This window comes from Camellia sinensis, chromosome 9 (genome assembly GCF_055761805.1).
Source record: "Camellia sinensis isolate YWXY chromosome 9, ASM5576180v1, whole genome shotgun sequence".
Classification (NCBI taxonomy): domain Eukaryota; kingdom Viridiplantae; phylum Streptophyta; class Magnoliopsida; order Ericales; family Theaceae; genus Camellia; species Camellia sinensis.
In genome coordinates this window covers 178,281,871-178,309,463 of record NC_138969.1, presented here as the reverse complement: position 1 = coordinate 178,309,463, position 27,593 = coordinate 178,281,871, and the positions used below count along the sequence as shown (strand labels likewise).

The 27,593-nt window shown below is 39.5% G+C and overlaps 1 protein-coding gene and 1 pseudogene across 1 annotated transcript; both read left to right on the top strand.

Annotated features, from left to right (window-relative positions):
* Positions 1 to 330: 330 nt before the first annotated feature.
* LOC114319645 (cysteine-rich receptor-like protein kinase 10) lies at positions 331 to 2,947 on the top strand. The gene is made up of 6 exons (XM_082889601.1): positions 331 to 355; positions 1,357 to 1,719; positions 1,814 to 1,927; positions 2,041 to 2,249; positions 2,355 to 2,565; positions 2,709 to 2,947. The coding sequence occupies exons 1-6, from the start codon at positions 331 to 333 to the stop codon at positions 2,945 to 2,947; spliced, it is 1,161 nt and encodes a 386-aa protein (XP_082745727.1).
* Positions 2,948 to 11,526: 8,579 nt separating this feature from the next.
* LOC114276990 (cysteine-rich receptor-like protein kinase 15) overlaps positions 11,527 to 27,593 on the top strand; it is a 30,299-nt pseudogene continuing 14,232 nt past the window's right edge.

The following is a 27,593-nucleotide window of genomic DNA, read 5'->3' as shown; positions in this document are numbered from 1 at the left end:
TATAGGCCTCAAAATAGGTTCATACCAAGACTGAGGTGATGGTCTTTCATAGTTTTGGTTACTAGTTTGACCATTAGAATGTCCATTAATTTGCATAGGCTGTTTATCTCTAGCCAATCTTTGCTGAGGGATATTTGGATTTTCCTCCATGTGTCTTGTGTTTGTTGGTTGGTGGGTATTCATTCGATCCAAAAAGGATGTTGCCTACCTTTCCATTGTGTTCATTAACTGTTGTCCCATGGCATCTACTAGGCCACCCCATGGATTCATTGGCTGAGTAGATGGAACAGTGGATGGTTCAATTCCTTGGCCTCGTCCAATATTATGAACATGTGGTACTTGTTTCGAAGTGCTGGTTTGTTCGACCATGGGTTTTGATAAAATGAGTGTTTCCACAGGATGTGTTATCATATTATCCTCTATACTAGGCATTTCTACCTCTCCTTCCACGCCTTCTTCCAAGCGTTCATTTTCTCCTTGTCTCCTACGTCTAGCCATTTCAATTAGTTCCATTGGGCTTGCCAAAAATATATGTTGACTTTTTTGGCTTTCAAAGGTTATTTTGTAATTGTAAGCGTGCCAACAAGAATCAATCAGTCCTTACAGAATGTTAATTGCCAACCAATTATCGGACGAATGTGTTTTAGTTCTTTCAGCCTCCATAAAGAGGACTTCTACTGGTGGTTTTGTTTAGGAGAATTAAGCAAACAATGATTAAACAAAGAACAATTGCAGTATTTCATTAAGTAAAATGAAAGACTTACAATGATCCAATTCAGCCTCATAGAGGTTTACAACAACAATCTACTTGAAACTACTCCTATGAACGGAATGCAGTGCAAGTATTTGAAGTACAGAAATGTAAAGAACAAGAAATGTAAAACTGGAAAAGAAATATAATAAAACTAGTTTTCTAGATCTGAGTCTGGGGCTTTTTCTGGGGCCTTCTCTGCTATTTATACTTCTCAAGGATGACCATCGAACTGCACTTTTAACCGTCGAAACGCTCCCCCATGATCGCTGATCATATTGCCTTATAGTTAGCTCCACTATGTCAATACCTGTAGTTAGGCTTCCCTCATGATTTTGAATTTAAATGTGAGTAACCGTTGAAGCCACGTCACTTTGCATCGCTTTGCTGATCCAGTGTTACGCGAATCCATTATAACCAATGCTAACTGCCACGTGTGTGATTATGATTGAAGACCTGAATAGTTTTCCCGTATTGCCCTTATTCTGCCACGCGTTGAATTATAATTAGCTTATACAAAATATGTAGCCAACAGGTTGTGTGGGAAGAAAATTGCCAGTTGCGCTATGCCAATGAATCGTTCTTTGGGCATTTGGATGTGACAGGAAACATTTGGAAAGACAACAAACAAAATGTTTCTGGTGATGAATTAGGCCAGTTTAGTTCTGTTGTGAATGACACGTTGCATAATCTTAGCAGGCTCGTAGCATTCAATCCTTCATATGGTATGTATGCCACTGGAGCGGTGAACTTTACAGATACTGAAACAATATACGCTCTTGTGCAGTGCACAATAGACTTGTCTCCAGATGACTGTAATACATGCCTTGAAATAGCAATAGCAAACACTTCAAGTTGTTGTTCTGAGTCTCGTGGCACTAGACTTCTGAGTCCCAGTTGCTACTTTAGGTATGAGTTCTACGCTTTTTATGAAGGCGCGACTTCTGAAAACCCAAGGATATTTGAAAGTAAGTATTAATTTGTTTACCAATATTGGAATTTGTTCTACAAATAGTATTTCTTGACAAAATTTAGTATTTATTTGTTCTTGAATTCCAAAAGCAAGCAGGAGGAACAATTGGATGATTGTTACAATTGTATCAACAATTCTAATGGTAATACTCTTGGATTTTTGTGTCTACTACTGTCTTGCAATAAGGAATCAAACTAAAACTTGTAATGACTCTAGCCAGTACAAATTAAATTCTTTTTTCCCTCAACTCTTAATTATATATTTTCTTTTATAAAACTGAAACGAAACATCTAATTTTTTTCCACCCAAATTTCAGGGGAAATACAAGTATCTAGCCAAGAAGATCAATTATACGATATTGGGGACCCCAATAACATAGATGTTCAACATCAAAATTTGCAAGCAAGGGACAACTTGAACTCTCAGAATTTTCCATTTTTTGATTTGTCAACGCTAAGTGCAGCCACAGATAACTTCTCTGATTCAAATAAGCTTGGACAAGGTGGTTTTGGTCCAGTTTATAAGGTGATAACAATTTTTTTCTTTTTTTCTTTTCTGCAAACATGAAATCCTTTTTTTTTTCTTTCTTTCTTGATCTCTAGTTTTAATGGCTTGATACATTTTTTTCAGGGTCAACTACCTGATGGTAAAGAAGTTGCTGTGAAGAGACTCTCAAGTGTATCTGAGCAAGGTTTACATGAATTTACCAATGAAGTTTTATTAATAATGAAACTTCAACCCAAGAATCTTGTCAGGCTTTTGGGCTTTTGCATAGATGGAGATGAAAAGTTGCTCATCTACGAATACATGCCCAATGGCAGCCTCGATGTCTTCCTTCTTGGTTTGTATTCTTTTCTTTTATGAAGTTTTCAACTTCAATATTTTATTTTTCTATACAAATTTGACATATGAATATGGATAGGTTTCATTGAACTTATTCTAAAGCTTTTTTTTTTCCTAATCTATAAATTTATTTTTGATTAGATCCTAGGAAGCGTGCGCAAATGAACTGGAGCAGGAGTCTGAATATCATCAATGGAATCGCAAGAGGAATGCTATATCCTTATGACAATTCTCGGCTTAGAATCATTCATAGGGACTTGAAACCAAGCAATGTGTTACTGGACAGTGAAATGAATCCAAAGATATCAGACTTTGGAATGGCAAGGATCTTCAGAGGAAGTGACGATGCAACTAACACTGCTAGGATTGTTGGGACATAGTGAGTTTAGTGTTTCTTTTTCAATCACTTTTTCACCTCATCAATCATATGGGTTTATTGTCTTATAACCTTTTTTTGTTCCTATTTCAAACTTCTTTCTAATCCTTTCTCTTTTCAGATAGTGGTTACATGGCTCCAGAGTTTGCTATGGAAGGACTATATTCTGTTAAGTCTGATGTTTTCAGCTTTGGTGTCCTTTTGATTGAGATCATAACTGGGAGGAGGAATGCTACTTTTCATCTCACTAAGTGCGCCCCTAGCCTTACAGCATTTGTAAGTTTATTTGACTTGAGTTGGATTGCTCAAAATTGATAGTCTTGTTGAATGCTTTTTTTGCTTGAATAACTCTATTTGGCTTGGTGATGCTATAGTGTAGACACCCCATTTTTGACCGACCTTAAGACTCAGACATCACCGATTGAGCGCTCGGTGACGTTGCATATCGTGCTCGTTCAGAAGTTTCAGAGTCGCGGCCGTGAGCCCTGCCTCCGGACTTCCGAACCCTCTTCTGTGCCTTGCCTCGGTTTGCGAACGAGACTCGGTTTTCTCTGTTTCTTTTCCTGAAGGGAGGGAGAGGTCCCGTAGACCGTCTCTCAGTGCCATGGGCTACATTTTGTGGCCATAGGCCATTTTGCCCATTTCGGAGCCCGGTTTCCGGTTTTTCGGGACCGTTGGCCGTGTGCCTCGGTTCGGGACCGCCTAACCATCTCCGTTTGCCCCGGTTTTTGGCATACTTCTTTTTTGCTCCCTTCTGAGGGACATTGAGGTCTGAGAGACCCACTTCATGGTCGAATACCACTTTCGGTGCTTAACAGGCAGTTTTTGGGGCCTCGAACTGCGCGTTTTGACCCCCAAGCATTCGTTTTGCATCGATTTTCGTTTATTTTTGGCAGATACCTCTGTTTCATCACCAGGAAGGCCGTAGAAGGGTGGGAGGCCAGCAATTGTTTCAGCACCCAGTTATATTCCTCCGGCACCCTCCGACGCCCGTTTTTTCTCACTTCCGAGCCAATGTTGAACAACCTTGGGCCATTTTCTTGAACTTTTAACCACATATTTGTGATGTACACACATGGGAGGACCCTAAAAGTTGGTGGCCGGCCAGTAATTCCACCTGACCCTTTTGACCCCCCCTAAAAATGGCCCATTCTCTCTCCTGTTTTACAGTTGCTAATTTTGAACCACAGGGTTGTGTTGTGAACACATGAGAGGACAGCAATTTGTGGTGGCCGGCCACTAATTCACATTGACCTTTTTGACCCCAAGCCGGCCGGCCATGGGAGGTAGCCGGCCGGCCACCTGCAACTCCAAAAAGTGGCCGGCCATGATCCTCACAAAGTGCACTTTACAGCTGTATGGCTGTTGTCCCTCAAAAATATCAAAATCCGGGGGACAGCCTTTGGGGAAAAGTCTTGGTCCTTTTTCCCCACCCTTTCCTTCCATGCTCCCCCACTCCTTGGTCCATATAACCAGCTGCCATCTCTTGTATTAAGGGTTAGAAAAATTGCTTCAAGCATATACATACATATCTCCCTCCATCTCTCTCATTTTCCTTGAAAAATCCTAAGTTCTACCACCATTTCTTCATCAACACCAAGCACCACCACCACTACTCCATTTCCAACAACTTGAAGGGCTTTCCAGCAGCTAAGAGGCACCACTTCTCAAGCCAAGAAGCAACCAAAGACTTGTCTCCAAGGGTGAGTACCATTTCCCTCTTTTTTTGGCTTATTTTTGCAACTTTTCTAAGCCATACATGCTTGCTGTTTTGAGCTCCGGCCCTAACTTAAAGTGGCCTTCTTTTGAGCTCTTTTTCACTTTTGCTTAAGGGCTCAACACTGTTTGAGCCCCCCATCTTGCACTTGCTTCAATATCCTCCTTGAATGCCATTTTCTTGCATGATATTTTTAGCTCATGTGTGATCTGTTTTGGAGCATGATGTAAACTGTAAGTAGGCTTATTTTGAGTCCTTCTTCAACATTGAAGAAGGGCTCATCATTGTTTGGGACCTCCATGTACCACTTGTCTTTATATCCATCTTTGGTCCCCATTTTTGCATGATTCATTAGCCTATTGTGCTTCTATTTTTGGGCATTTTTCAGAAATTAAAATAGTCTTACTTTGGTCTCCTATTCATGTTTCATTGAGGGTCCTTCACTGTTTGAGGCACCCTTCCTATACTTTGTGTTATATCTCTCTTTTAATCCCCATTTTTGCATGATTTGTTAGCCTATTGTGCTTCTATTTTTGGGCAATTTTTAGAACTGAAAAAAGTCTTATTTTGGCCTCCTATTCATATTTAATTCAGGGTATTTCACTGTTTGAGACATCCTTTATATACTTTGTGTTATATCCCTCCTTTTTGGCCATATTTTGCATGATATTTTTGGCTTGTATGCATACTGTTTTGGGTCCAGTCATCAACTGTAAAATGCATTATTTTTGGTCCCTCATCAGTATTGTAGAAGAGTATTTTTCTGTTTGGGCTTTGCATCTACCACTTGCTCCTTTGGCCATCTTTTGGCCCATTTCTTGCATAAGAGTGCATCCATACCTGTGTTTGTTTTTGGGCTATTTTCAGAACTGAAAAAGATCATGTTTTGGGCCCCTCTTCAACTTCGTTGAAGGGCCCTAATCTGTTTGGGGACAGCAGCTGTGAGTTGCTTCTTTATCTTGCATTTAGGGCCATTTTTGCATGCTAGTTTTGCCCAATTTTTGTTTGCTTTTTGGCCATGCTTTGAACTGTAAAAGTGCTTATTTGGGGCTGCCTTGCTTCTTTCTTTCCATTCCATGTGCCAATTATGCATGGTTTGTATAGCTGTAAGCCATTTCATATGCCTAAATGTTGCATTTCGGTTTCATTCCGTGCATCGGGAGTCATTTCGCCTTGTTTCGGGGCTGTTTTGCCCCTCATTTTGCTACTTTTTTTTTGCATGTTTGCATATCATATTCCATGTCTTTGCCATGTCTCATTAGAGTGGCATTTCGGTGCCTGAGGGTCGGTCCTCGGTTTGCGTGCCCGCATGCACGCATTTCGAGTTGTCTCGTTTTCATCTGATGGCCTCCCATGTGAGTGCGGCTGAGGCTATCTCATGTTGGTGTAAGACCATTATTGCATTGCGTATGCTCGGTTGTATATTACCTCGTATAGCGTGTATGTCATTTCATAACATTGTGTATGTTAGGATTGTATCTTAGTTGCATTTCATGCATGTCATGCATATTGCATCGTGTTTGGGATAGGAGTTAGCCTGGGCATGGGAAACGAGGTGCGTTTCGTACTCCGAGTGACGGAACGTGTCTCAATTCCCTAGTCACCGACACTCCGGATTATCCATGATGGGGTTAGGTTTTGATGTGTTTTCATATGCATTCATCCTATATTGAATTGTGCAAATCGACTCCTCGGCCATCATGCCTCGATATGCGTGATTGGTGGCACAAGGATCGAGGCATGCATATATTTGTGAAAATACATTGCTATGCCCCTTTCCTGCTCTCTGTTGCAGCAAAATGAAAAATCAGCAACTTCTCGGGGCTTGGCACGCATTTCAAGAACAGATGTAAACAGAGGCTAATTGGGGCATCCCAGTGGATTTCCGCGCAAAGCAGCCTAAACATACATCATTCATCAGAAGCAAGGCAGTCCTAGGCTTGCACGCCAGTTTTTACAGCTTTCTTAGTTAATTTGTAAATTAATTAGGAATTTGTATATTATTTGGACTGTAATATTTGGACTGTACTATTCTTTTATTCGGGACTGTAATTATTTATTTGGGGCTGTATATTTATTCGGACCCTCTGTGCGAGGGCACAACTGTAATAAGTGTGCGTGTGTGTGCTGTATGTCTTCCAACCCCACGTCTTTCTCCCTTTTATTTACCAGCTCATGATGGTTAGATTAGGGCATATTTCAATTAGCATACAGTATGACAGCATGTTTGCATCATTCATCTGTTTTGCATGCACCGGGCTTGGCGCATCATACTAACTGCATTTGTATTTCAATTCCAAATTGAATACATGTTAGTTGTAGCATTTCATATGCCATGTTTTAGAATAGCCGAGCCTGCTATAGTTTGCATTTTTGCATGTGTTGCATTAGGCATTTCTGTATACTTAGGATCATGCATAATTTCTAATGAAGTCTCTGTTTTGGCTTGGAGTACTCGGTAAGTTTTATGCTTTAGCATCCTTGCATGCGTGTGAGTGCTGCAATGAATAGCATGCTTACCATGAGGCTAATTGCTTATGTGATATAACTGCCTAAATGCCTGTGGGTGAAGGTCGGGTTATTTGGATTGGAATAAATCATCAAACTATTTGTTTTAAGCCCACTAGATAGTGGCAAAACCATCTTTTCTAAGCCCACCCGAGGGTGGCAAAATCTGCATTTTAAGCCTACTTGCGAGTAGCAAACCACCTTTCAAATAAGCAAACATGAAATGTTTTGTTCCAATCCAGGCGACCTGGTCTATACTTGTATGCTGTGCGCATCACCTAGTAACCTAGGCTAATAACCGGAATAAGAACATACAATGTTTTCAAAAATAGATATCATGGTTAGTAGAGGCCGATCTTTGATCGGGTGAGCGGGGGTGCTCACGAAGTGACCTTCCCCAATCGTACCCAAGTTCCCGAGCCGAGGCAACTTTGGTGATGACGGACACGTGGCCTTTGGCACCGAGTCAGGGTTTCCTAAATTTCCCAAAATAAAATATTTAGGTGGCGACTCTGTATCTGGAAAAGCAGTCCATGCTTGGCACTTCTTTTCTAAAAATCTGTTTTCTCAAACGATTTGCCGGATTTGGACTCTTTGGTTCAAATTTAGAACCGTGACAAATTTGGAGAGTCCTGAGCTGTAGTGACCCCAAATGAACAGAACGGGACTCACCCTCCCGGGAGCGTTCGGGGACGTCTACATATAGGTATGGCAATTATGGAATGAAGGGAAAGGGTTGGAAATGATCGATCAATTATTGATGGAGTCTTGTGATCTTGACGAGTTCTTAAGATATATGCATATTGGTTTATTGTGCGTCCAAGAAGATGCATATGACAGGCCTACTATGTCATCAGTTGTGGTTATGCTGAAAAGTGAAGCAGTAACTCTTAGTCAACCTGAACGACCTACCTACTCTGTCGGGAGATTCAAAGATCACTATGAAACAAATGACAAAGATGATTCTGTTAATGAATTAACAATTTCTGTTCTTATGCCCCGTTGATCGATGCAGCTGAGTGGATTAATGGTTTCAAAGTGTTGTAGTGTAATTATCATTGAGTTGTTAGAGAAAACTTTGATAAACATAATAAAAATTGCCCCAATGGGAGTTGTCATTGTCACTGTCTATTTGTTGTCTTTCTCATGGTGAGTTATGTATTATGAGAGGAAGGAAAGTGCAATTTTGAAAACCTTTTCCAGTTCTTATCTTGAATTTCAGAGTAAATTTCTCAGTCGTTTTTTAATATTTTTTATGAGCTTTGAATAGAATTTTGGATTGTGTGTTTGGTTATGAGTTGTGAGTTTTTGTATCAAATATCATATGTCACATTACTCAATTCAAACTCAATTTAAAACTCTTTTCAAAACATTTTTCAAAATTCATAACCAAACAAATTTTTCACACTCAAATCATAATTCCAAAACTCACAAACTCAAAATACAACTTTATTCTCAAATCATAATTCTAAAACTATACCAAACACTACCCAAGATTTTGGATTTTTATTTTATTTTATTTTTTTTATTTTTTGGATAACCAAACAGAAAGTCCAAATTTTTCTAAAAAAATTGAATTCAAAGAACCAAACAGGTTTCCTTTTCTTTTTTTCAATAGTTGGCGGCTATAACTTAATGGAGGGAAATTCTTACAATTGAAAATATTTAAACACTTGACCTCTTAGTCAAATGAAAGAAAATATTAGCTGTTTCTCAACAACTCTCCTAGTATTTAAAATATACTCCGAACTTTCTCCACACTAGAGAGACAAGAGAAGACTTCGAACGATTAGAGGCAGAGCTAGGGTTTCACACACGACTCTAATACCGTGTAAGTTTTTGAAGAATATTGTGTATTCAATTGTATCAATTTACAAAGAGTTCATCAATTTATATAGCCCTAAATCTATGATTGAAAAAGAAAATACTAACTAAGTCCTATTTACACAATCATGCCATATATACACAACATGCCATATATACAGTATATTATCACAATTGGTTTATTGCGCGTCCAAGAAGATGAGTATGAAAGGCCTACCACGCCATCGGTTGTGGTTATTCTAAAAAGTGAAACTATTAGTCAACCCGAACGAAGTGGTGGATTGGTGGGGAAGTGTAGAAGAATAAGACAAGTGCTCCCAAAACTCATAGGAGAGGTTCAAACTGCTTTTCTTTCGGGTAGATGCATCCTTGATGGGGTCTTAATTGCAAATGAAGTGGTGGATTGGTGGAGAAAGTCCAAGAAAAAAGGAATCATTCTTAAATTGGATTTTGAGAAGGCCTATGATTCAGTTAACTGGGAGTTTTTGTTGGGAGTTTTTGTTGTCAATGATGGAAAATTTTGGGTTTGCAGATAAATGGGTGGGTTGGATTAGGTCTTGCATTTCTACGTCAAGGATCTCAGTGCTTGTAAATGGGTCACCCACAGCAGAGTTTTCTCCTCAGAGGGGTTTAAGGCAAGGAGATCCACTATCGCCTTTCCTCTTTACTATAGTTGCAGAAGGTCCAAATATTCTATTAGAGAGAACCAAAGAAAAGGGGATGATCAGAGGAGCTTCAGTTGGTCATCAAGAATTGAAAATCTCTCATTTACAATTTGCAGATGACACTATTATTTTTTGTGAAGCCAATTGGGATGAAATCAGGGTGCTTAAAAGAATTTTGAGGTGTTTTGAAGTCATGTCAGGCCTCAAGATTAATTTTCATAAAAGTATTGTTTGTGGAATTGGAGTGGAAGAGGAGTTAGTTAAGGAGTTTGCTAACAACCTGAATTGCCTCAGCCAGAGTCTACCTTTGTCATATCTTGGCTTACCTTTAGGGGCCAATCCAAGGAAAAAAAGTACTTGGAAACCAGTGGTGGAGAAGTTCAAAAAGAAATTACCATCTTGGAAGAGGAGATTCTTGTCCTTTGCCGGTAGAGTGACCCTAATTAAGTCTGGATTGTCAAATCTTCCAGTGTATTTTCTATCTATCTTCAAATTGCCTATTGGTGTTGCTAAAACAATTGATAGGATTCAATCAAACTTCTTGTGGGGCGGTTCGGAAGTTCAAAGGAAAATTCATTTAGTTCAATGGAAGGAGGTGTGTAAAAGTAAAGCCCAAGGGGGGTTGGGTGTGAGAAGTCTCAGTGATGTTAACGTCTGTTTAATGTTAAAATGGTGGTGGAGGTATGGTCATCAACAGCAGTCACTATGGAAAATGGTGGTATGAAGCAGATATGGTGGGATTGGGGGTAGGTGGAAACCAGAAACAGTGTCAGCTGCAATGGTATCTACAGTGTGGAAGGACATTGCATCATTAGCTTCAGCAAATAGTGTAATGGCAGAGTTTTTCTCACAAAACTTCAGGATTACTTTGGGAAATGGGGAAAGGATTCATTTTTGGACGGATAGATGGTTCAATGATATGAGTCTTAGGAGTGAATTTCCTAGACTGTTTAGTTTATCAGTGGAGAAGGAAGGTTCCTTGCAGTTTTTTTACCACCGGAAAGGGCCGGGCAGTGATTGGAAGTTGGCATTTAGAAGATCACTTTTAGCTTGGGAGGAGGAGGAAGTTCATAGGCTAAATGTATTACTAGCAGAGGTACCTAATCTAAATCCTCTAACTGAGGATAACTGTTTGTGGAGAGCAAGTAATTCTGGAGTATTCTCTGTGGCATCAGTGTGGAAAAGGTTAGAATTAGTTAATGGATCCACGGTTCCCATTTCAAAGTTCCTGTGGAAAAATGCAGCACCCCCGAAGGCTCAGTTCTTCAGCTGGTTAGCTTGGAAAGGGAGACTCAAAACAGCATAATTTATGCAAAGGATTGGAGCTATACCTGTCAATGTCAGCCCCCTATGTGTATTTTGCAAAGCAGAGGTAGAAACCATAAATCATGTGTTGCTTTTATGCCCATTGGTATGGAAGTTATGGTCTGAGTTGGTAAACTGGTGGGAAGTGCAGTGGGTAACACCAGGATCTGTGGTTATTTTTCTTGATTGGTGGTCTGGTATGAAATTAAGGAAGAACGAGTTCAATATTTCGAAGGTGGTCCCTTTGGCCATGCTTTGGTCCTTATGGAAACTTAGGAATGAATGCTTATTTAACAATGGTAATGCAGATTTTGCACAGGTAGTAGAGCTATTGAAAGTAAGAATTGCATTATGGATCAAGTCATATGTTAAAGGGGTGAATTACACAGTGCATGATATTGTCGCAAATTTGAAGCAGGTGAGAGGTTGTATCACATAGGTTTATGGTTGTTCTGTCATTATGCAGATTGGTAGCAATGTGGGAAGTAGCAGATTCGTTTGTAGTAGTCTGATCTGAAGCTCTTTCTCTGGTTCCAGTGAAGCTCCTTTGAAAGATGGGTATTTATGGCTGCTCTGTCATTATGCAGATTGGTAGCAGATGGGCATGAAGCAGATTGGTATGTATGCAGATTGGTTGCAGAGTGGTATGTATCAGCTTGGTTCTGGTCTGTGAAGGCAGTGCAGAGGCCTGCTGAGTGTCATATGCCCTCTGTTAGCAAAGGAGTTTTGTGGGCTTGGTTGAAAGGTGGTCCTGTGTTAGCATAGGAGCTTTTGTGTGCTTGGATGAATAGTGGCTGGCTGGTAGCTTCTCCATCCTCTGCTGGTAGCTACTGCAAGAATAATGGTGTACTGGGCTTATGGTTTGAATTGTTGTGTTGATCTATGGGATGCCCTGCTGCTGATCTACTTGCCTGACTGATGGTCTGCTTCTTGCCAGTGTGTGTGGTCTGCTGTTTGGATGCTCCAGCAGAGGGCTTTATTACAGTCTTTGTTTTGTTTTTTGGCTGGTTTTTAGTATTTTTATCTGTTCACTTTGGCATGTTTTAGATTTCGGTTGTATTTTTGGTTTGGGTTTGTTGATTGTGGTTGGTTACTCACCAACTCATCATCTCTAGGCGGTGTGCTAGCATATGATTGGGCGATCTCAACAGTGCCAACCTAGTTGGGATTGTTTTGTTTCGCTATGATGCTTTTTGCACTCCTTTCCCCTTTCCCTTCCCCTTCCCCTTCTTCTTTATTGATGTATTTCTTTATTCGGTCTTCATCAATAAAGTTTCATTTTCTTCGCTGATCAAAAAAAAAAAAAAAAATAGTCAACCCGAACGACCTGCCTTTTCTATTGGGAGATTCAAAGATCACTATGAAACAAATGATAAAGATTATTCTGTTAATGAATTAACAATTTCTGTTGTTATGACCCGGTGATGGATGCAGTGGATTAATGGTTTCAAAGTGTAGTAGTGTAAATATCATTATGAGTTGTTAGGGAAAACTTTGATAAACAAAATAAAAATTGCCGATATGAGAGTTTCATTGTCACTGTCTATTTGTTGTCTTTCTCATGGTGAGTTATCTATTATGAGAGGGAGGAAAGAACAATTTTGAAAACTTTTTCCATTTCCTTTATTAAATTTCAGAGTAAATTTCTCTTTTTTTTTTATTATGCATTGCTAATCGACATACATGCATATGTATAACAGTTTCTTCAAGATAAAAAAAAGTTTTTTTCAAAATTAAAATTGATAAACTTATACTTTTAGTAAACTATGTCTCAAGAAAGATTTACTATATTAGCCATTTTATCAAATGAAAACGACACATTAGAAAAACTCAATTACAGAAGTTTGTTAAATAATAATTTTGCATCACAAAAAGGGGGAAAAAAATTATTTGAAATGAAAATAAAATATTAAAATTATTATTGATACTTAAATAGCAAAATATATATATATATATATATATATTTCTTTTGTACTTGTTTGAATGAACATAGTCGAGTAGCATTCAGATTATTATTTTATTTTATTTTTTTATGTGATTAAACAATCGATTGCAATATGAGAGGCCAACAAACACACAGTTTATTATTATTATTATCGTCGTCGTCGTCAATGACTAGTAAACAAGTAACTATCATCGGTCTAGTTCAAAAAAAAAAAAAAAAAAAAGAACTATCATCAGTTTTTTATTATATATATATATATATATGTTTATTTTTCCTGTAGCTATCATCCGTTCTTTTTTTATTATATATATATATATATATATATGTCAATGACTAGTAAACAAGTAACTATCATCAGTTCTTTTTTTTTAATATATTTTGAAAGCATCATTTAATTATATTCATTAGTTAAATCATTCAGGGATTTCTATCTGTTGTGTTCATCATAAATATGGGAATACATGAATTTTTTATTTTTATTTTTTTAAAAAGTGTAAAGAATGTAAACATTGCCTTCTATGCATTTTATTTATTTATTTATTTTTTGTTAAATATTTTTGTATTTGTAGCGTTCATTTTGTTTGAAAATTATTCCCAATAGTTTTAATGTTATAATTTAGGATAAATTATAAATATTCTACCTAGGGTTTACTCAAATATTAATTGCTCATGTGAATTAATCCCGACCTTTAAAATTTCTAATCACATAATAACCCCATCCATTAATTAACCATTAACTCAATTAACAATTTTTAATAATGTCAGCAATATATTTCAATTATAAGAATTTTAGTAATTTCATTGTTTTATAGGGGGATAGTTAAGAATCTCATAGTTTAACTCAAATTTCATTTGGTCTCTATTATTTCTATTTGAACAATTTAATCTTTACATGTAAAGTCTAGTTTCAATTTGGTTTTTACGTCCAAATTTTCGTTAATTTTTTTAGACTCATAACCAATTTTAACCTCCATCTTGAATGGAATAAATAAATTGAAACTAGACTGTGCATAGATCAAATTGTTCAATTTGAAATTAAATGAACCAAATTGCGATTGGGATCAAAGTATAGGGATTAAAAGTGCAACATATTCACCCTGTTTGATTTTACTTTTCTGAGTTAATTTTCAAAATTTTATTCTGAAAAGTGTATTTAGAAAATAGATTTAGAAAATTAACAACCAGAAGTCACATCAACACTGATCAAAGTGCATCTAGAAAATCAAAGTGCATCCAGACGTCATAAACCAAAGTGCATCCAGAAAATCCAGGATTTTGGAATTTTTTTAATTTTTTGGATAACCAAACAGAAAGTTCAAATTTTTCTAAAAATTGAATTCAAAGAACCAAACAGGTTCCGTTTCTTTTTTTCAGTAGTTGGCGGCTATAACTTAAACACTTGACCTCTTAGTCAAATGAAAGAAAATATTAGCTGTTTCTCAACAACTCTCCTAGTATTTAAAATACAAGTGTTGTAAAAAATAAAGAAAAAACGGCAAAAAGAATTTTGTTGATATTTTTTATTTTAATTTTTTCTGGTGCTTGCTTTTATAAAATTTGGTTGTTAACAAGTGGTCCTACCAAGTTGTCTCATGCTTACTCATACTGATAGATATGGTTCAAGCACTCTTCTAGCAAAATAAAATGGAGCCTACAATATGAAAGTCAATTTATATAAACAGTAGGCTAAGGATAATATTAGCAAAAATATCGCTTTTTATGTTGAAAACAACTATATGCTGCCAACTCAATCTACATATTGTTCCCAACAATTTTGTTCTCTCTCTTTGATTTTACTTTAAGAAGTTTAGTGACTTTTAATCACATTGTCACTTGCTCTGTGAAGTTGAATTTTTTATTAAATTTACCGACTTTGGCCTCCTGTTCTGTGATTTTGACAGGAATGTAAAACAAATTCAGTTACTTGAACTCGATTCGTGTTTGATCTATTTAAAACTTATCTAAAATTAGTTCGTTTTGTTAACAATTCATATTGAAATATGTTGAAACTCGTTAAGTTACGAAACCAAGTTTGAACAACCTGTTACTTATCTCAACTCAACTCGTTGATGCACTCTTTGAAATATTTTGACTTACACCCTTCCAAGTAGAACCCAAATTTTGTTTTGTTTTGTTTTGCTTTATTTTGTTTTGCTCTCTCTCTCTCTTATATGTAATTTTTCTATTTTTTCCTTTGCTGGCTCAACCAAGTTAACTCATGCATAGCAATTCTTAATTTCCTGTAAGAATTTTGAATTCTGGCTAACGGCCCATAGATAATGACTTCTAAATATTCAATTGAAAAACCAAGCCACTAAAGCATGGATACTTTAAAAAAGGTCACGTACACGTATGGAATATTTTTTGGATACGAATACGCGTCTAATATGGCTGGATACATATTGGATACGGTTGAAGAGTATCCAAAAATAATTTTTTATGTTTTTTTATTTTTGATACGGGATGGATTCGTTCAAGATACGGAAAGAATATGTTCGGGATACGGCAGGGCCGAAACATAATTTTCTTACAGATTTTAATAGGGGTCAAATTGTAAAATTATAAAGTTTAATGCAAGTAAAAAATACCAAAGATATGCCACTGCTTACAAATGAAGGAACCTTAGCCTCTATAAAGACAAAAAATAAAATAAAATAAAATAAAAAACTAAAATGAAACAACATCATTGATCTCCAAAGGTCGGTCATGTCACTTTCTTTTTTTTTTTTTCTTTCTACCTTTATCTTCACAAAAATATCTCTATGCCACTCTCACATGAAGAGGAACAAGCAAAAATTGACATTGATATTCTGAATTAATATATTTGTTTTCATTAGCTTGCTTTAAGATTTGATATGTTCTGAATCAACATTTGATATTAAGTAAATGAAAGAACTCATTCTTGAAAAAATTACAAAATATATGTTTTGCAAAACATATTCTCGCTGTACCCATAACCAAACCAAACCAAACCAAGCCTTAAGTCCCATCAAATGGGATCGGCTGCATGAATCATTCTTCTCCACGCGACCCTATCAAATGCCATTTCATTAGTCAAATTAAGTAGATTCATATCTCTATTTATAACGCTAGTCAACGTTAATCTAGTCCTACCCCGTCCCCTAACACTTCCATCTACCGTTACAGCATCGCATCTCTTTACTACTGCCCCTGTTGGTCTCCGTTGAATATGACCAAACCATCTCAAACGATTCTCTCTCAACTTATTTTCTATCGGTGCTAGTCCTACCCATTCCCGAATGCACTCATTCCTAATCATATATTGTCTAGTCTTACCACACATCCACCTTAGCATCCTCATCTCAGCCACACTTATCTTATCTACATGTTGTTTCTTGGTTGCCCAACACTCCATCCTATACAACATAGCTGGTCTAATAGCCGTTCTATAAAACTTACCTTTTAGTCTAGTGGGTATTCGTTTATCGCACAACACTCCAGACGCACTTCTCCACTTACACCATCCCGCCTTAATCCTATAGGCCACATCTGCATCAATCTCTCCTGTTGTTGTGATAATCAACCCTAAATAACGAAAATGTTCACTCTTAGGCAGTTCTTGGTTCTCAATCTTCACTTCTCCTCTGTTTTCATTGTTACTGTTACTAAATTTACACTCCATGTACTCTGTCTTAGTTCTGCTTATCCGGAATCCTTTAGATTCAAGAGTTTTTCTCCAAATCTCCAACTTTGTGTTAACTCCTTCTCTAGTCTCATCCACTAACACAATATCGTCTGCAAAAAACATACACCATGGCACGTCATCCTGAATATTTATCGTCAACTCGTCCATAACTAAAGCAAAAAGATAAGGACTTAAGGTAGATCCTTGGTGTAATCCTACAGTGAAAGGAAATTCATTTGTCTCTCCAGCTGGCGATCTAATAGTGGTCGCCACCCCTTTATACATGTCCCTAATCACGTCAATGTAGCCTTTTGTCACCCCTTTCTTCTTTAACACCCACCATATTATATCTCGGGGCACTCTGTCATATGCTTTCTCAAGGTCGATAAATACCATATGAATGCCTCTTTTCTTTTCTTTATACTTTTCTATTACTCTCCTCAAAAGATAGATCGCTTCCATTGTTGACCTACCAGGCATAACCCAAATTGATTCTCTGACACCTCTGTTATGTCTTGCAATCGGCGTTCCATCACCCTCTCCCACACTTTCATTATATGACACATTAGTTTGATTCCTCTATAGTTGTTACAATTTTGGACATCACATTTATTCTTATAGATTGGCACTAAAATACTCTTCCTCCACTCATCTGGCATATTCCTAGTCAACAAAATTTTGCTAAACAACCTAGTCAACCAAGCAATTCCCTTTTTACCCAAACACTTCCAAGCTTCAATAGGGATATCATCGGGTCCTAAAGCCTTATTTGATTTCATCTTGTTAAGTGCAATCTCCACTTCAAAGTTCCTAATCTTGCGATAGAACCTACAGTCTTGGTTTATCGTATTATTGGCTATTTTTTCCCCTATTGTCGTACTTTCATGTTCCTCATTTAACAGTTTCTCAAAATAATTCTTCCATCTTTCCTTAATCTCATCATCCTTCACCAATACCTTAGAATCCTCACTCTTGATGCATTTTACTTGATTAAAATCTCTTGTTTTCCTCTCCCGTATCTTAACAAATACTATCTAGTCTAGTGTATAGGTCATCATAAGCTTTCAACTTAGTCTCTCTCACTACTTTCTTGACCTCCTTATTAGCCAATCTATAGCTCTTAAGTTTTTCCTCAGTTCTATCCTTCTGCCACTTTTTAAAGCACTCTTTTTTTACCTTAACTACCGCTTGAACCTCTTCCCTCCACCACCAAGTTTCCCTAGAGCTAGGTCTCGTTCCTTTCGACTTTCCAAGCACTTCCCTTGAGATTCTCCTCATACAATTGGCCATCGAATTTCCACATAGTGTTAGCATCACCTTCTAAGTCCCAAGTACCTTCCTTATCCATTCGATTCTTAAATATTTCTAGTTTATCCCCTTTTAGGTCCCACCATCTCGTCCTACGACGCTCACCATCATTCCTAGCTTGGTATTGCCCTCTAAAACATAAATCTAGTACCAAAATCCTATGTTGAGAGACCAGACTCTCTCCAAGAATCACCTTACAATCATTACATTTTAGGCAGTCCATTTTTTTCACTAAGAAGTAATCTATTTGGCTCTTAACTAATCCACTCTTAAAGGTTATCAAATGCTCCTCTCTCTTCTTATACATAGTATTTGCCACCACCAGGTCAGAAGCCACCGCAAAATCTAAGATTCCCTCTCCAGCCTCATTTCTGTCACCAAAACCGTATCCACCATGCACCCTTTCATAACCTAGTTTATCTATGCCCACATGGCCATTAAAATCTCCACCTATAACCAGGTTCTCTCCTACGGGTATCTCCTGTAAGATCTCATCCATTTGCTCCCAAAAATCCCTCTTAGTCTGATCATCTAACCCTACTTGAGGGGCGTAAGAGCTAATAATGTTCACTATATTCCCTCCAATAAGTAGTTCAACTAGCATAATCCTATCTCCTTTCCTAGTGACCGCCACCACACTTTCCACAAGACCCTTGGCAATTATGATTCCTACCCTATTCCTGCGTCTATCCTTACCACTATAATAAAGTTTAAAACCAGTATCCTCAATTTCCCTAGCTTTCTCTCCCGTCCACTTAGTTTCTTGTATGCAAGGTATACTAACTCTCCTCCTAATCATAACATCTACCAATTCCATCGTCCTACCAGTTAAGGTTCCTATGTTCCAAGTGGCTACCCTAAACCTATAGTCTTGGACTAGCTTCTTTACCCGCGCTCGTCCAGAAAAATGCGGAAACCTTTGCCCATTTTTCACCGCACCCAGGCGTCAATACGGCGCCCCTTGCTCACTTTTCGAAACACGCAGAGGTAGGCGCAACGCGTCACTTGAGGGGAACGACCTAGCATTTAAACGATTCAAAGTAGGATTCATTTTCATAAGGGATCCGAGCGGCTTTTTTACGTGTAGCCTGTCGCCTACCTAACACACAACCCTCCTCCTTAACCCGAGCTTGGGACTGGCGGAGTTGTTAACAACCGCAGCGGAGTTTCTCGCCGTACCCATATCCTACTTTTTTAGATTTTATTGTATCGTCGCATCTGTATCGTTCCGTATCCGTATCGGCGCTTCCTAGCTGAACCAATTCTCAGTATTAGAACCCTACTAGTGGTACTTAATACAATGTAGTTAATTTGTATTAAAAGCCAAAACTTGAAACGTCATCTGAAAATATTTATGCATTTTTTGAACAGTTTATTAACTTATTATTCAGAGTCTATCTACATATGTTAGTTGATCAATTATTTTTGTTTAGTCTTGCATGCTGGCCATGATTTTTCAAAGTTCCAAAACTCTTATTGTTAGTATTTTTTTTCAACCAATAAACACCTCCATGTAATCGTCAATGATCTTCAGAATCCAAGACAAACTGATTGCGGTTATGAAGTTTCTGAGAAAATTATTGGTTGTCCCGTTGAAAACTTGTTGACGGACTTTTTCAATCCAAGGCTTATCTTCTCCTATAGTTCTGCTACAAATATAAAAATTGGTCACAAAACCGGGCACATAGTATATATTTTGTGTCTGGTTCTGTGACTCTTCTCCTATGGTTGTCCGATTACTATCTTATCTTTCAAGCTTATTCGGGTAAAGTAGGCACAAATGAGATCTCATATGAGGAAGATTGACAAAGATGCACACTCAGCAATAATTTTCTTAATGGCGTCTCTGTTTGTGATCTCCACCTCTGTTCGTGCAGAATCTAATTTCACGTCTTGTGATGCTAGTCTTGCTAATTACACACAAAATAGCCCATTTGGGAACAATCTTAAAAGACTTCTTGAGTCTCTGTCACGACCCCAGACCGCCCCTAGTAGTTTGGTGCCGTGATGGCCAGTAATCCGAGATTACCGAAGGCCAACATACAAGATTCACACACAATCAGAGTACAATTATATGGGGCTAACAAGTACAGAAGCGATTTATACAAACAGATTAGTCCATAAGAGTTGTGCATAAGTCAAATGAGATAGCAATCATTTGCAGATGGGTTACAACTCAATTACAAACGAAACAAGGTACAAATTACATCTTTCACATTAACAAAAGGGCTTCACAAGCCGACATGAACAAAATACATGAAATACAGCTAGAAGCAAAATCTTTAGAATTGCCGACATCCTCACTGCCGACATAACATGTATACAAAACATGCATCTTGATCAAAAGGCTTCTCAAGCCGACGTATGCAACATACAAGTATTACAAATCGAGAAGCATAATTTTCAAGACTGCCGACGTAATTACAGTTTAGGCCGACATAATCAAAATCCAAAATAAGCTCCAGAATCACATCTAGGCGTCACCGCCTTCTTGCTCATCACCTACATATATATAGAGAGGGTGAGCTTGGATACTCAGTGAATGGTATAAATAATAAAGGGGTTTGCATGAATAATAGTCGAAGTCCTTTCAAAACAATACAAGACAAAACTTTATATATAACAAGGAATGGACATCGCCCATCTAACAGATCTTCAAAGCTTCAAGGGACACTTACTAGCATCACATATTACAAATAATAATATTCCGGCAACGTATCCACGCGGTAAACCGTCCGTGGCAAAACAAGACGGAGCAAGAGAGGCATCTCAAACAAGGGTGCTACAAAAGTTTAGAGTCCTCTAGCACAAGGGACCTATGTTACAAAGGCCCGTAGCCTTTTAACACAAGAGTGTTGCGAAAGTTTAGAGTCCTCCAGCATAAGGGACTTTCAAGACAAGATGTGCTGTGAAAGTTTAGAGTCCTCCAGCACAAAGGACTTTCAAACGAGATGTGCTGCGAAAGTTTAGAGTCCTCCAGCACAAGGGACTTTCAAACGAGAAGGTCATTCAAGCAAGTATAATACGAGATACAAAACTAAGGACAATCATTCATGCTTAACAAATACTTTCAAAACAAAGCAAAACAAAATCTTTATCAAAACATATAACATAGCTTTATTAAAAATACCACTCACCTAGTTCTTCAAACGTCGGGGTCAAGGCAAGTCCAAGTCCTCAAAACACATGGCAAAGTCTATTGAATGCACTACTCAAAACAAGTCTAGCTTACATGCAAATGACCTCGGCATTCTTCAAAAACTAAGTCAATCAAATTGAAACACAGTTTCTTATCCTTGGAAAAACACGCTGGGCAACTACCAGGTCTAGGCCGAGGTCCCACACCTCCTTGCCGAGGTGTAGCCTCGATGGCCACATTCAAAAGCGAAGTCGGGAAAAATCTGGGTTTCCCTCTTGATAAACATGAAGAACATGAGCATGAAGAACTTGAAGAACATGAACATGAGGAAGATGGATGCAAAGATCAAAACTTGCTATTGCAATAGCTGAGACTTCATGCTATGAATTCAAAAACATGGACCTAGGTACCCACACTCAAGGATCTTATCAAAACAAACACAAAAACATGAGCTTTAATGCAAACTTTCGGATCAAACGAGGCTTTTCCTCAAAAACACATGAAAACCGTTTTCTCTTTCTAAAACTAACTTTAAATCGATGAATGGCGTGCGGAACAAGTTTGATCGTGCAATGCAGCTAGATGATCAATGAGAACAACGAGAATAGGTTTACGATTCTAACCTCAAAACCCGAATCTAACGGTTCAAGCTCCAACGATCAAGCTTGGAAGTTCACTCTCTCTAGCTTAAACTTCTCCTTCTTCTTCCTTGAGTTTCTCTCTCTAAAAGGCAAGACTTGATACAAATGATATGTTTCTCACGACAATCAATGACTTACTCCCTATGTTGGGACACGTGGCATCGGCTGATTCGCTCAACTCAAAAGGTGACTGACTTGACAAGACAAGACCAAGACAAAGTGTACTCAACAAGCTAGGCGGCAAGAACACACCGACAAGTAACGACATCGGCTAACAACAAGACTCCGGCAATCAAGGGGCAAGGACATCGGCTTGGAAGGGCAACACTTGACTAAACTGTGCCACACCCTGGCCTAGATGTGCCACACTTCGGTCTAGGTCATACCATTCCAGGAACAAAATCACTCATGCAAGGATCAAGGATCTAGAACGCCTACATATCAACATCTCGGCCCAGATGATGCACATCTCGGCCTAGGCGACGCGCACCTCGGCCTGGATGGTGACATCTTGACCAATATGCCACGGTCAAGATGGATGACAACCAACGGGGTTCCAAGATAGTTCTAAGTGACAAAGGTTTCGAAGGTGTCTAGGCTTAAGATGACCTTGGCAACACACCAGACAAGAACAAAGCGTGCAAGCAATCATTCAAGCAAAACAAGACAAGATTTGCAAATGCATATATTAAAACAAGATCATCCATAAATGTATGTAAGTATGACTAAGTCAAAATGAGGGTTGTTACATCCTACCCCCCTTAAAGAAGTTTGGTCCCCAAACTTGAGTTACTTTGCTCCAAAAACAATTCTGGATGTCGGACTTTCATTTCTTCTTCCATTTCCCATGTAGCACCCTCCCCGTAATGCTCCTTCCATTCAACTTTCACCATTGGTATCGACTTGTTTCTCAACTGCTTCACTTGCCTATCGACAATCTGTATCGGCTTCTCTTCGTAGCCTAATGTAACAAGCCCGCGGGGGACCTCGCTACAGCTTGGACTCGACTTTTCGTAGTCACGGTTCTAAGTCTGAACCAAAGAGTCCAAATCCGGCAAATCACTTTTGAGAAAACTGATTTTTGAAAGAAGTGCCAAACATGGACTGCTTTGCCAGATACAGAGTCGCCACCTAAATATTTTATTTTGGGAAATTTAGGAAACCCTGACTCGGTGCCGAAAGGCCACGTGTCCGTCATCACCAAAGTTGCCTCGGCTCGGGAACTTGGGTACGATTGGGGAAGGTCACTTCGTGAGCACCCCCGCTCGCCCGATCATAGACCGGCCTCTACTAACCATGATATCAATTTTTGAAAACATTGTGAGTTCTTATACCGGTTATTAGCCTAGGTTACTATGTGATGCGCACAGCATACAAGTATAGACCGGGTCGCCCGAATTGGAACAAAACATTTCATGCTTGTTTTTGAAAATGGTTTGCTACCCGCAGGTAGGCTTGAAACATTTGATGATTTACTCTAATTCAGATAACCCAACCTTCACCCACAGGCATTCAGGCAGTTATATCATATAAGCACATAGCCTCATGGTAAACATGCTATTCATGGCAACACTCACACGCATGCAAGGATGCTAAAGCATAAAGCTCACCGAGTACTCCAAGCCAAAATAGAAACTCATTAGAAATCATGCATGAATCCTAAGCATACAGAAATGCCTAATGCAACACATGCAAAATGCAACTATAGCAGGCTCGGCTATTCTAAGATGGTATATGAAATGCTACAACTACCATGTATTCAACTTGGAATTGAAAATACGATGCAGTTAGTATGGTGCGCCGAGCCCGGTGCATGCAATACAGATGAATGAATGCAAACATGCTGTCATACTGTATGCTAATTTAAACATGCCCTAATCTAACCATCAAAAGCGGATAAATAAAAGGGAGAAAGACGTGGGGTTGGAAGACATACATCGCACTCACACACACTTATTACAGTTGTGCCCTCGCTCGGAGGGTCCGAATAAATATACAGTCCAAATATTACAGTCCCGAATAAAAGAATGTTACAGTCCGAAATATTACAAAATCCTAATTAATTAATGAATTAACTAAGAAAGCAAATAAAACTGGCGTGCAAGCCAGGGACCGCCTTGCTTCTGATGGATGATGCATGTCCGGGTTGTCTTGCGCGGAAATCCACCGGAATGCCCCAATTAGCCTCTGTTTACACTTGTTCTTGAAATGCGTGCTAAGTCCCAAAAGTTGCTGATCCTTCGTTTTGCTGCAACAGAGAGCAGGAAAGGGGCATAGCAATGTATTTGCACAAATATATGCATGTCTCGATCCTCGTGCCACCAATCACGCATACTGAGGCATGATGGCCGAGGAGTCGAAATGCACAACTCAATATAGGATGAATGCACATGAAACTACAGCTAAAACCTAACTCCATCATGGATAATCCGGAGTGTCGGTGACTGGGGAATTGAAACACATTCCGTCACTCGGAATACGGAATGTACCTCGTTTCCCGTGCCCGGACTAACTCCTATTCCGGACACGATGCAATATGCATGATACGCATGAAATGCAACTAAGATATAATCCTAACATACACAGAATGCTATGAAAATGAGATGCCTCGAAGTGCGTGCACACGGGCACGCAAACCGAGGCGATGATAAATGCAATGAAAATGAGACGCCTCGAAGTGCGTGCACACGGGTACGCAAACCGAGGCGATGATATGTGTCTCGAAATGCGTGCACACGGGCACGCAAACCGAGGCGATGATGTGTCTCGAAATGCGTGCACACCGGCACTCAAACCGAGGCGATGTATGATGCAATGAAATGACATGGAAATGACAAATGGGCTTATACCAACATGAGTGAGCCTCAGCCACACTCACATGGGATGCCAGCGGATAAAAACGGAGTGCCTCGAAATGCGTGCACACGGGCACGCAAATCGAGGCGGTGTAAAAATGTGATGAAATGACATGGAAATGACAAATGGGCTTATACCAACATGAGTGAGCCTCAGCCACACTCACATGGGATGCCAGCGGATAAAAATAGAGTGCCTCGAAATGCGTGCACACGGGCACGCAAACCGAGGCGATGATAAAATGTGATGAAATGACATGGAAATGACAAATGGGCTTATACCAACATGAGTGAGCCTCAGCCACACTCACATGGGATGCCAGCGGATAAAAACGGAGTGCCTCGAAATGCGTGCACACGGGCACGCAAACCGAGGCGATGATAAAATATGATGAAATGACATGGAAATGACAAATGGGCTTATACCAACATGAGTGAGCCTCAGCCACACTCACATGGGATGCCAGCGGATAAAAAATGGAGTGCCTCGAAATGCGTGCACACGGGCACGCAAACCGAGGCGATGATAAAATGTGATGAAATGACATGGAAATGACAAATGGGCTTATACCAACATGAGTGAGCCTCAGCCACACTCACATGGGATGCCAGCGGATAAAAAATGGAGTGCCTCGAAATGCGTGCACACGGGCACGCAAACCGAGGCGATGATAAAATCTAATGAAACATGGCAAAAATGATATGCAAGCATGCCAATGGAATTTCAGCAACAAAATATGGGGGAAACCAGTCCCGAAATGAAGCGAAATGACATGAAATGCAAGGAAATGTCCCGAAATGCAACATTAGGCATCCGAAATGGCCTATAGCTATGCCAAACATGCACAACATGGACATGCAATGCAAAGACAGAAGCTAGACAGTCCCAAAAGATGCACTTTTACAGTTATAAACAAGGCCAAATAGCAAGCATAGGTAAAGGAAAAATAGCATGCAAGAATAGGGGCCAAAAGAGGGGTAATGAAGCAAGTGGTATAAGCTAAATCCAAACTGAAAAATTTCCTTCTACAACACTGAATATGGACCAAAAATATGAACATTCACAGTATATGGCAGCCTCAAAATCAGTATACAAATATGCTAAAAATGTGATGCAAAACAAGGCTCAAAAGGTGCTATAACATGAAGTATATAAAATAATCACCAAACATTAAAAAAGTGTGAATGAAACATGAAGTATAGGCCAAAAAAAGGCCACTTTCAGTTCGGACCAAGGTCCAAAAACAGAAGCAAAGAGGGATATCAATTTATGCAAAAATGGGGCCAAATAAGGGATATAACTACAAGTGACACATGGAGGCACCAAACAATGTTGAGCCCTTCCTCAATGTTGAAGAGGGGCTCAAAATAAGCCTAATATCAGTTTACAACATGCTCGAAAATAAATTGCTCATGGGCCAAAAATAGCATGCAAAATCATGACATACAAGATGATCAATGAAGCAAGTGTATTATGGAGGGCTCAAACAGGGTTGAGCCCTTAATGAGAAGTGAAGATGAGCTCAAAATATGGCCCTTTTCAGTTAGGGCCGGAGCTTGAAACAAAAAGCAAGTGGGGTTTAGAAATAGATCAAGAAAAAGGGTCAAAAGGGTAAAAGTGTTACTTACCCTTGAAGATTCAAACTTTTGTTGCTTTTTGGATGGATTTGCAGCTTCTTTAGCCTTCAAGAATCCTTCCTTGTTGCTGGAAATGAGGTGGTGGTGGTAGAGCTTGGTGGTGTAGAAGGAATGATGGTTAGGGGCTTAGGGTTTTTTCAAGAATTGAGAAGGAAGAAGATGGAGTTGGCTATGGAAGCTTGAAGGAGAGTTTTTCTAACCCCAATTCACTACAAGACGTGCTTGCTATATAGGCCAAAGAAGGGGTGTAAAGGTGGGGGAAAAGGAGAGTAAAACTCCCCCACAAAATATCCCCCGGATACAGATAATATCTGGGGGATATTGCCCCACAGCTGTAAAGTGCACAGTGCAATGAAGCAGGCCGACCCATTCCTTTTGCTGGAGGTGGCCGGCCGGCCACACCCCCTAGCCGGCCGGCTAGGGGTCAAAAGGGTCAATGTGATTTTCTGGCCGGCCAGCTACTAGAGAGGTACCCCTATGTGTGTACAACACAACCATGTGGTTAAAAGTCCAAGAAAGTGGGTCCAAGGGGTTCAACATTGGCTCGGAAAGAGGGGGTCAAAAGGGTCAAGTTGAATTACTGGCCGGCCATGAACTTTTAGGGGCCTCTCAGGTGTGTACATCACAGATATGTGTTTGAAAGTTCAAGAAAAAAGGTCCAAGGGGTTCAACATTAGCCCGGAAGAAAGAGGTCAAAAGGGTCAGGTGACCTTAATGGCCGGCCACCAACTTTTAGGGGCCTCCCAGATGTGTAGATCACAGATATGTGGTTGAAAGTTGGCAACACTACCCCTAGGGTGTTCAACATTAGCCCGGAAGTGCGAAAAACGGGCGCCGGGAGGCTCCGGAGGAGAGATAACTGGCTGCTGCAACAATTCCTGGCCTCCCATCCTTCAGTGACCTTCCTCGTGATAAAACAGAGGTACCTGCCAAAAATAAACGAAAACTGTTGCGAAACGAATGTTCGGGGGCCAAAACACGCAGTTCGGGGTCCCGAAAATGGGCTGTTAAGCACCGAAAATGGTATTCGACCTCGAAGTGGGCTTCTCAGCCGCCAGTGTCCCTCAAAAGGGATGAAATAGGAAGTATGCCAAAAATCAGAGCAATAGGAGATGGTTAAGCGGTCCCGAACCGAGGCACACGGCCTAACGGCTCCGAAAACCGGGAACCGGACTCGAAATGGGAAAAATGGCCTACGGCCACCAAATGTAGCCTGCGAACATTGAGAGATGGTCTACGGGACCTCTCCCTCCCCTCAGGAAAAGAAACAGAGAAAACCGAGTCTGGCTCACAAACCGAGACAAGGCACAGAAAAGGGTTCGGAAGTCCGGAGGTAGGGCTCACGGCCGCGACTCTGAAACTTCTGAACAAGCACATTATGCAACATCACCAAGCGCTCAATCAGTGACGTCTGAGTCTTAAGGTCGGTCAAAAATGGGGTGTCTACACCTAAATCTTC